Consider the following 11,853-nt stretch of genomic DNA (forward strand, 5'->3'; position numbering starts at 1 on the left):
ATGTCTAAAAATATAAGGTATTTAATTAATAAGCTTAAGCAAATAGTTATTAAATTTCTGGCATATAAAGATACCCTAGTATAACAATAATAAAATATTGATTTATATTTTCAATAATAAAATTGCAATTAGAGCTAAACATTTTTTGTAAAGATAACAAAAATTTCAAACAACAATAACAAAAAACGTCAACGTAATAAATGAAATATAAAATGCATTTAGAAATATAATAGATTTAACAAGGACAACAAATTTATTCTAATTTAAAGAAAAAATCAAATAAATTTTGACAAATTCAATTTTTCACTTTATCCATAGACGCGTGGACATTATTATTATTGTTATTATTGTTGTTATTATTATTATTATTATTATTATATAAAATTAATATCATCATAAATATAATGTAAAAATTTAATATTCCTTATTTTAAAAATGACTTGTACAATATTTCTTCAATGCTATAGAATAACTTTATGCCAAACGGAAATACAATTTATTCATACTTTACGTAGTAATAATTTTTACGTTACAAAATAATCTTCAAAATTTAATAGTAAATATTATATTCAAGGGCAAGGTAATGACGGCTCTTCATACACGCAACCGATTATTTTCGTTAACGTTGACCTTCCATTACGAGAACTACCCTCCAAGTCAATTAACATGATGAACGTCTTGATGTCGCATTGAATGTTATCGCTTCATCTTGATATCCTTCGATTAAAGAAAGTTGCAAAAAAAAAAAAAAAAAAAAAAAAAAAAAAAAAAAATATCAAGCCAGGCGGTGTATAAATGCAATGCTACAAGGAGAACAAAATATTTCAACGTCTTAATAAATGTTCGTTTAGTACACAGAATTCTATTACATTGTTTTTTCTAGACTTAATTATCGAGGAAAAATTAAATAGGCTTTCATGAGTTTTTAATGCATAATTGTAAGGAATTAAAATTGTTTTCCAATACATTATGTAGTACGATTATTGTAGCCTTACTTTTTTTTTTTTTACACGATAATGCATACGTATCTTGTTTTCTAATAAAATAACTTTTTCATAGATTTGTCGTGTGACTTTATTATTTATTATTCAAGGTTTTATATAATAACTTAATAATCGGTAAGTTAGACATTTTATAATTTAAATTATGAATTAAAATAAGTTAATTTTCAATTGCTGAATTTTAAGAATATTAAACAAAAATACATTAAATTAACGATAGTTGAAAAATAATTTATAAATAATAATTTTCATAAGAGCTTAACTAAAAGCTTTTTTCCCCATTAAGTGAAGTAGTTTTAGATAATTCAATGTAGTCGATTAGCAAGTCACAAATATCAAATGCAATATGTAAACAATACAAGAAGCATTTAAACAAATATCGACTTATAATTTTATGTCTGCATCAAATGTGCTTGCATGAAATTTGCTTTCATTATTTTTTAATTTATTTATTAACGATTATACCAAATTTATTTGTGTTTATTGTAATTTAAAAACCTGATATAAAAATTAATTTTGTTTTTTTTTTGTTTTTGTTTTTTGTTTTTTTTTTCAATATAAGACAAAGAATAGCGGTGATTATTATATAAGATTTTATTTCAAAAGTGTATTTTTACAAATTGTGTGAGTATATTTAGTATATTTACAAATACAGCTGTAAATCAAAGGAATATATATAGATATATATATATATATTTATATATAAGATCATGTTGATAAACAATTGCAAACGCATAATGAAATAATACAAAGCCATATGAGAAAACAATACGGTATTTCCCTGACAGTGACTGTAACTAGGAAGAGTCATAACATAATTTCTACTCGATATCTAAAATAATGACTATATTCTTTTCACGAACTTACTGAATCTAAAAAAATAAATTATCATTGTACATAATTACTAAATCCTTTATACCGAAAAAAAAATCTATAGCGTATTGAAATCTTGATATTTTCATTTCATTAACGTACTTTTAAATTTGCCCATTACAATGATGTTTTATTATATTCAATCGGACAATTAATTTACGCATAAGCAGTAATAAAAATAAAAAATAATAAATAATTTGTTAGTTATATTACCTTTATTTGGTGAATTTAGTAATATCTTATCGGTGAATTATTATCATTAACAAATAATATATCTAATTAAAGCTGCATAATCACATAAGCATTATTATATCAACATAATAAATTTAATAAATTCTTATATTTTCAAAGATGATAATTTTTCAGATAAGTGTCAATTCGGTAAAAGAACAGTATTCAATGATAATATTATGTACAGCCCAACGATCAACTACATACACATAAAAGGCAACTCATCTATTCTTGTAATATCGCTTCTATTGTATCGCATATGTGTATGTAGGTTGATACAAATCTACTGGATGTGAACAATTTTACTCAACCGCTCATTCCTTCCTTCTTATCAGTTCAATAACGAACTTCGTTATGATATTTTGTGCCGACTACACTACTTAGCACGTGTTTTTTGTTTGTTTTTTTTTTTGTGTTTCATATATATATATATATATATATGTGTATATAGACGTAAATTGTTATTTAAACTTATACGAATTAGCTTATTCGAAAGAAGAAAAAATTAAAGATTTACTCATATATAAATGAAGAATTGAACGAAATTGAATTGAAGCAAATTCGCGAAGGTTTTTTTTTAATAATTTGTAAGTGCGATATTAAATTTATCTAGCGATAACTCGATGTGTTTTCTTTTTTTTTTCTTTTCTTAACACATACTGTTGTGTTTGATAAATATAATTGTACAAAATTGACAGTTCGATGGATGATAATTTTTCTAAACTTGACAAAATCAGTCTCTCTTAATATCCATTTATCTCATTTATCCATAAAATACAATCAGCTACGAAACCTAGGTACGCGAGCTTTCATAGCAATTTTAAAGATGAAATTTCTACGCTCAAATGGCATTCTTTTAAAAATTAAATACTAAATAAATGCTCTATAGATTTTTCTTAGTGTCACGCAACTGAAACAATACCCTGACGATACGGTGTATAAACTTGACGCGAGTAGGGCGCATCAAATCTACGATACACAATCTTCATACGAAAACTTTCCAGTGCATGAAGCGAGCGTTGAAAAGTCATTGATAATTACGACGAATGAAAAGTGAAATAATAATAATGAAAAAAAGGCCGAGATAGTGACTATCAAGATTATCAAGGTACAATCCTAGAGGTTTTTTAGGATTGCAGATCTGTGCTCTGGAAATAAATAATTTGGCAAATATAACGTTTTATCGGCTCGTAAACAAACGAAATTCAATCAACCAAATCATGTCAAACCAACGAAAATTCATGAATCTGCGAAACAAGTGAACGAGAACTCTGTGGTACGTATATGATTCTTTTTTGTCAACGAAGAATCGCTTAACTGTACGAGTTTTAATAAGAATTTAATAATTTTCTAAATATAAATGTTATATTTGTTATTGTTACAAGCATCTACTAATATTTTCGTTAACTTAAGGGCGCATTGGACGGCTTAAGATGGTTTAATGTTTTTCTAAATTCTTCTTTTATTTAAAAAAAAAAAAAAAAAATAGCTTTGAAGCATCACTAATATTCCTAGTCTAAATAATTCATTAGTCTAGCAAAAATTCTAAAATATTACCTCGTTTTAAATTGTTACTTGTATAACTTTTCCATATTTGCAGAAATCGTACGAAATTGGTGTACGACAAAAGATAGCGCTCATAAGTTACAAATTAAAAAGCATTACATTGATATTATTTTAACGGAAATTTACAATGTATTATATGTATATTAAACACAAAATTGGTACGACCTTATTTAAAATTGCATTAAACATTTATAAAAAGAAATTTAAATTTAAATGACGTTTACTTGCATATATGAGGCGCTTATCGATTTAACGCCCTAAGGGTATATATGTATCATTCATATATTTGATATATTTGATATATGCGTTCAATGATGTAATAAGTTCCACAATCCGTAATTTGACAAATGATCCCAACTATTTCAATTACATTTCCTACATACAGATAAATTCTATTATTTAAATGTATTAAGTTGATAAGTGTTATACGAGTAACTCTGTGCAAATTAAAAGTAATTTTTACCTACAAATCTTGTGTTCTATTATCTTTCTTTGTGTGTGTGTGTGTGTGTGGGTTTTTTTTTTTTTTTTTTTAAAGATGATGCTTAATAATTAAATTGAATTCAAATAATAAAATATATTTATTGAAATTTAAAAAAAATTTGAAACATACTGATCGGTATTCGACATAATAAAAAGTCAAAATAATTTGTTACTTTAACAAAGTATACCACGTGTAATGTTATAGGTTTTTTCATAAAGATTCCAAGTCTCTTGGTATGGAAGTCGGTAATGAAGGAGAAAATAAGTTGGCGACTCTGGCGTACAAAAATACCTTATGCTGATATATCGCGTTCGCGAAACTTGCATGGATACGAGATGAACAATACCGAGCGATTTAATGGACCAGTACGTAGACAGACCGTGAATTTTTTTTATCGAGATTTGCAAGCACCCGCAATGAATGGTATGGCAGTAAATCGGCAAATCAAGGTATATGAATTATTTCATTATTTCATTCGAATCAATTAGAATTTCAATTAAAATAGATAATCGGAATTTAGAATAAAATTATATATCATTTAATGAGCGTTTCATGGACGTAAATTAACATTTTACATTGGCATTATCACTTGTAGAAATTCCATATAAAATTATATGTACGCGCGCGCGCACACACACACACACACACACTTTAAGAAAATAATAAATTTTTTTAATTATACAAATGTTAAATTCGACAAATTTGATTTAAATAAATTTCTAAAGAAAATTATCAAAATTATTAAAGTTTAAATCATAAAAAGAATCTATTATAATATATACATATAAAATAAATTGTAGTCGATTTATTTTAATAAATAATGCTTTAAAAACACGCAAAACGTATAAAAATATAAAAGTTCGATAGTATTTAAAAATATCGATAATTAACCATATTTGCATTAAATTGTATTTTTTTTTTTTTTTTTTTTTTTTTATAAAAAAAATTTTTTAAATATTTTATAAAATCACCGAAATCGATACATTTCCTATTGTTTGCTGGTAAAAATATATGAAAAAATAATTTCTATTAAAATAATATTTCGTAACAGTAATTTTTATAAGATTACGTAAGATCGTCAGAGTTCATTATGATTTTTAACATAATTATTAAAATAGTTACAATAAAGTCAATAAGGTTCTTATATATATATATATATCAAAGCAATAAAGTACAACGGTAATATTGTAGTTATATTATCTTTAAAAAACGCTTAATTAATTTCCTTTAACTAGATTATATCTTGTTTCAATAAAAGAATTCTTCTAATTTTGTATAATTTTTACTTTATTTAATTTATCTATTTATAAGATTATTATATAATAAAGATGTATCAGTTTCATTATTATTATTATTATTATTATTATTATTATTATTTATATTTTTTTTGTATTTTATATCATTAAATTAATTTATTAAATATCGTATTACTCGATAAATATATAATTCATATAAAGCTTACTATGACTATGCCAATGCATAATAGGAATCATTTTCTTTTATATTTTCATAGGTGTAAGACAAAAATTATTCTAATCATAAAGATCAATTTTATCAAATTCTTATTCATCAACGAATCGTAATAATATAGAAATTTTGTATTTACTTGTTACTTTCCATCTCAAGATATATTTCTTTATTAAATTGTTAAATTATTAATTAAATTAATAAAATTGATTCTCAACATACTAATATTCTTTATAAAAACAATCTTAAACGAATCATATATTTTTATTTATCAAAATTTTTATTTATTGTGTGATTCATAATTATATGAGATTTGCTTTATAAATAAATATATGCGATGAATAACAGATAATATTATAAATAAAGAATTTTTTATACAAAAATTAGCATTCGCCCTCGAGTCCATACGTATATAAAGGTATGTCGTTGGCACAACGTGCACCACATTTAAATAAGAAGTAAGAAAAATATTTATATTAATATTTACGAATTGTCTGTGTTATATATATGATGCTTTTTTTCATAAACGTACAGTCTGATTCCAAAAGAAACAAAGAAATTGTCAACGGTTAAACTCGATATGTGTACTACGACGTTTACGGAGTATTGCTATCACTGTACAATTCACGGTTTAAAATATATTGGCGATAAGTCCTTGCCTAATTTTGAACGGTAATAATAATAACCTACAATGTCGTCATCATAATACATTTCTTTTAAATATAGTAATTTATAATTTTCAGAATTTTTTGGATATTTTCATTTTTAATGGCGATATTCGGCGCAGCTTACTTCATCTGGCATCTTTATACTAAATACTTATTAGCGCCAATTATTATATCTCGCAGCTCCGAATCCGTTTCTATCGATCAATTTCCCTTCCCAGCACTCACGGTTTGTAATATGAACAATGCCAAAAGATCCGTCGCTCAAGAAATAATCAAAGGGTTTGTTTTATATAATTTAATTCTCTCATTTGTATCGCGTACCTAATATTTTCGACAACACATTTTTTTTTTTTTTTACAATTGTATTTGTAGAAATTGCAAACACCATGACTTTCGATAGCACTCGTATATTTTTAAGATTCTACGAATTAAAAAAAAAAAAAGAAAAATTCTGCTCTGCAAAATTAATTATTATTATAAATATATTATCTTTTCAGAAACAATTCGTTGCAGAAATTTTTTCTCGAAGATATTTGCAATTTCAAATCAAATTTAACTTCTGTCCAACGCGAGGTAACCGAAGAATCAGGAGAATGGGAAAATGTATATAAATTTTTATTAAATGTGAGTTATCGTCGATAAAGTATTTAAAAAAAAAAAAAAAAAAAAAAAAAAAAAAAATATGTATATGTATATATATATATATTTCATCTCTTTTTGGGAAGTAAACTTAATAAATCCAGAATATGCGCTTGGCGATTTTATCTGCGATATTATTTTATTTCATCTTTAAAGTTAAATAAAAAAATTTTTAATTTAAATTTTAGTAACAATTTTATCAATAACTGCAAAAAAGAAAAAAAAAATAGAGAAACTCATTTCAATACTTAATATAATAAACAATATTAAAAAGATAAAAAGCAATAATTATAATCTTAGCGTACAATGTTTAAATTTAGGTGTCTCAAGATTGTTCTCAAATGCTTCATCATTGCGAATGGCATGGAAATATGACAAATTGCTCAGACATTTTTAATCCCGTTCTAACGGATGAAGGCTTGTGCTGTAAATTTAATTCGGTACCGCATTTACTACATGATCCGTACGTAGATCGCAATGTTATCAAAATACATTCTAAATATTGCCTTTCGTTGGTGGGGAGGGGATAGAGAGAGAGAGAGAGAGAGAGAGAAAAGCCGAATACACAATAATAATTATGAAACATAAAATATAAAATATATTTAATTATGAGTAATAATAATAGTTTTAATTTATTTTATATATTAAATTGATAAGTCTTTAAATATTTATTAATTTCGTTGTAAAATAAATTACGTATAATTTAATAAACGGGATAGAATTTCATATTTAAAGTAATGTCAAAGATGAACGAATTTAAACAGAAACTCGTCCGATTTCATAAAATAACGTGGATATGATATATTTATAAATATAAAAAGCCAACAAAATTATTAGAATTTCATTGATTAAAAAATGAAGGGCATTTAGGTGTACTTAAAAACTCTTCTCGCTAAATCAAATGCAACTGCTCGTCTTATTATTCGTCAATCCTGCTTGTAATTAATGTATTCTTAGGAGGATTTGGGATAAGTTACGCATATCATACGCATCTGAAAAGCACATCGATTGGACTCCCGAGTATAAATTTAGTAAAAACGATCCTCCAACGGCTATTCCTTGGCGGGCTTATGGTAGTGGTGCCAGTTACGGTTTAACATTGGCACTCGATGTTGATTCCGACGAATATTATTGCTCGTCTACCGCCAGTGTCGGATTTAAGGTTTGTCAGTTCGTCGTGGTGGTAAGGTGACCGATTATGGTAAAATGAAAATTTATTCCCATACGCAGATGCTGCTTCACAGTCCAGTGGAAAGTCCGCAAATAAGTGACTTTGGTTTCACATTGTCGCCGGGGAAAGAGACACGTGTCATAATAACTCCCCACATAACCGAGGCTGACAAATCAATCATGAACATTCCACCAAAAAAACGTCGCTGCTTCTTTCTCAATGAGAAAAAATTACGTTACTACAGAACCTACACGCAGCGAAATTGTCTTCTCGAATGCGAAGCAAACTTCACACTCGAATACTGCCAATGTATGCAATACTACATGCCCGGTAATTTTAAAGCTGCCATTAATAATAATAATAATCCGACAAGTTCAATTCACTATTCATTTAACATTAAATAGTGTACGTTAACAATACGATTTCATAATAAATATTTTCTTTTTGTTTTTTTTTGTTTTTTTTTTTGTTTTTCTTCTACTCCCTATACCATTAAAAGGTCTATCCATATTTTGATAAAATTAAAATTTCTTTTCTTCCCACGTTAATAATGTACAACGCTATGAGCATTGTGAAAAATTTCAATTACATAAGCAATTTCTTTTGGTATTTAATGACTGAGGCATATCACAAATTTTTTCAAGCATAATTATTCTGCCATTAAAATTATCTTCAAATCGACTAAAAATTGATTGGGAATGTTGTTAATGCTATTTCTACTAAATATCACTTGATTTTATTACTTAAAATATTGATCGACGAAAGAAGATTTAACCAATATGAGGGCACGTAAAAGAAATAATATTAATACTAAGTGTAACCGATGTGCTGCGGATCTTCTAACGATCAAATGATAAAATTTATTATTTTCTAATGCGAATGCATAATATTAATGTAATATAATAAATTAATGTATAAATTCAGCACTCTATATGCTAAGAATGGATATTTCCTTCGAATGAATTATTCTGTATTATTTTGTACAAAAAGCTACTATCGATGAAATCATGAATATGAATTAAATTTGTTCTTCGTGTATGTATATTGCATTGTAAATGAAAGAGTAAATAGAAGTTTTCTTTTAGTTTCAAATGATACAAGAATCTGTGGAAAGAACGATGATCAGTGTGCAATAAATGCTCGAAAATTCATGAAAAATAAATTGTACGAAGAAGACGAGGTTAAAGCTTTCAATTTTACCGAAGCGTAGGTTCATTTGACTGCATTTGACTCTCCTTTAATAAGCAATGCGAGACGACGCATATCACATGAATATTCTGAAAATCCACGTATCCTTTTCTTCATATGGATGAAAATTGTATCCGCTGACAATGAGTATAAATTTATATGTAAAATTTATTACACATATATATATATATATATATATATATATATATATATATATATATTTTACAATATATTGTAATATGGGCAAACGATAAAAACATGCAATAGAATATATTTCATAAGATTTTTACATATTTTAATTTATCAAATAATTTGCGCAAAGACTAACACCATAATAATTATTTACTCGTAACTGTGATGTATTAAATACAACTTTCTTCAATCACTTTTATTCGTATAAATAAATCAATCGATCGCATTTGCTTATTTCAACAGAGTGCATTCTGCACAAAAACTATATATTATTATAAATAATTTTTAGACCCAGTTGTAAATGCTATCCTGGCTGTAACGAAATCAATTATAGCACAGAAATTTCACAAAGCATGTTATTGGCTACATTTGAAATCCCAGAGGAATATTTCAAATATGATAGAGCATATTTTGAGTAAGCAGTTTTACCAATTTTATTTATTTTTAATTATTTTTTCAACATGAAAAACAACACGAGTTATGATGAAATTAATCGACCGATTAATTATAATATCAATTTTAGAAAAAATATAGCAGTGGTACACATTTTTTTCATCGATGATTCGTATGTGAAATATACAAAAAATGAATTATACGGATTTGCAGAATTACTATGTGAGTAAACCTCTTTGTTTTTGTAATTAAACAAATTTTTGTAATCCAACTAATCTAATATCAATGAAATAATTGTGGTATTATTTTTTCAAGCCAATACTGGAGGACTGCTAGGTCTATTTATGGGTTTTAGTTTATTATCGATAATAGAAATAATTTACTATTTCACTATTAGGCTTTGGTGGCGTATCTTCAAAAACAAAAAACGAGAAAATGATAGAAATAAGTTTATCGTGCAACCAATTATGAACAAACTTGATACAATATATCCTTTCATAGAATGAATATTAAATATATATTTGAAAATAGTGCATTTAAGTTTATCAGAAATGAAAATGATATTTTATCACATAATAAGTAATAACAACTTTTCTACAGAATAATTTATGCTTGCGGGTCTCTATATATATAATGTGTGCACACGCGCGCGCACCCACGTACGCAATCGCACACATGTTTATGCATATATGCATATATATTATGTGCCTGTGTGTTTATGCGCGTGTACGTGTGTGCGCGCGTATGCAGACGCGAGCGAGCATGCGCGCATGTGTTATTTATAATGAATTATGCCTGCTTTATGTACGTATCGATATGATAAAAATAATAAACTTACTTAAAATGAACAGCTTATTCCTATTTACATAACTATTTTAATATCCCTTCTTAAATTGTATTATAATACAAGAGTTAGAAAGGTCGCGTAACAACACCTACAGCAGCCTTGCTCGAGAATTATTAAATTTTATATGTTCTTTAACTGATAAGTGCACTAGCATTGCTAAAAATAATTAAAACAAAAGAGTACGTAAATGAGCAACCATTTCCAACAGCAACGTACAGACATTAAAACATAACAACAAATATCGGCAAGTGTTATTATCGTTTCGCCACTTACACTTACCGTAAAAAAAAAGAAAAAAAGTTTAACATCCAAAGCCAAAAGAAAAATGATATTCCTCAACTTTGACAAGGCCACACACATAATCCGATCATTACAATTCACCAACAATATTAATCCCTTTCAAATTACATCACTCCGGCTATATCGATACTTTCACAAGATATTTTCTCGCACGTTGGCCTCCACCACCGACGCCGCCATGTCAGTAACTTTACTTGGCCAACGAATACACAGGAACATTGTGTAAGTCCTACGGTTGTTGGATCCCCAACTGTGCCTTTTTACTTCCTCATTAACACCGCGACGTAGCGCTGTGGGTATTCCACATGAATTTTTTTTTTTTTTTTTTCTTTTTTTTTTTTATGGCCTTACGTTATGGCTTTATTACGAGATGATATCTTTATTAATGATGATCATTGAAATTCAAGCGTAAGTGTGACGATATCATTGCTTCGCTTCTAAAATGATGATGGTGAAGATGGTGTTCTCCCTTAATTCACCTTTCTGAATTAATCTGATTGAATTTAGAATTTTTCACGCGGCTCGGCAGTACATTTTGATCGATGATCTTCATTGCTTGGAAGCAACGAATATCATTGCATTTCGGCATTAATAACTTGCACGATATTCTCCCTAATGATTATTAATATAGCCTATTAATATTATTCATTTGGTAGCATCTTTTGTTTTCAAACGGAATTTCGAGAATTAATTGCTGTTCACGTAATTGAAAGAGCAATTGATAATTTGTTATTTCAATATTCCGAAAGTTTTGAAATATTCTATTTCCAATGCCACGACGGTTAAAGAGGATAGCGAAATTAATTAAAGCACGTGCGATATCCGCGCGTGTG

At 27.0% G+C, this 11,853-nt stretch overlaps 1 protein-coding gene across 1 annotated transcript; it reads left to right on the top strand.

Annotated features, from left to right (window-relative positions):
• The first annotated feature begins 6,020 nt into the window (after nt 1-6,020).
• Nucleotides 6,021-10,379, top strand: LOC105364554 (pickpocket protein 28). The gene is made up of 11 exons (XM_011502512.1): nt 6,021-6,080; nt 6,157-6,294; nt 6,366-6,569; nt 6,788-6,914; nt 7,250-7,392; nt 7,887-8,091; nt 8,160-8,430; nt 9,186-9,306; nt 9,770-9,895; nt 10,004-10,095; nt 10,189-10,379. The coding sequence occupies exons 1-11, from the start codon at nt 6,043-6,045 to the stop codon at nt 10,377-10,379; spliced, it is 1,656 nt and encodes a 551-aa protein (XP_011500814.1). The 5' UTR covers nt 6,021-6,042.
• The last annotated feature ends 1,474 nt before the right edge of the window (nt 10,380-11,853 follow it).

The sequence above is a fragment of the Ceratosolen solmsi genome, unplaced genomic scaffold (assembly GCF_000503995.2).
Source record: "Ceratosolen solmsi marchali unplaced genomic scaffold, CerSol_1.0 scaffold10, whole genome shotgun sequence".
Taxonomy (NCBI): Eukaryota; Metazoa; Arthropoda; class Insecta; order Hymenoptera; family Agaonidae; genus Ceratosolen; species Ceratosolen solmsi.

Coding starts and splice junctions, on each gene's coding strand:
- LOC105364554 (XM_011502512.1), top strand. CDS start 6,043: ATGTCGTTGGCACAACGTGCACCACATTTAAATAAGAA. Junction 6,915..7,249: donor TATATAAATTTTTATTAAAT/GTGAGTTATCGT, acceptor GTTTAAATTTAG/GTGTCTCAAGATTGTTCTCA. Junction 10,096..10,188: donor CGGATTTGCAGAATTACTAT/GTGAGTAAACCT, acceptor TATTTTTTCAAG/CCAATACTGGAGGACTGCTA.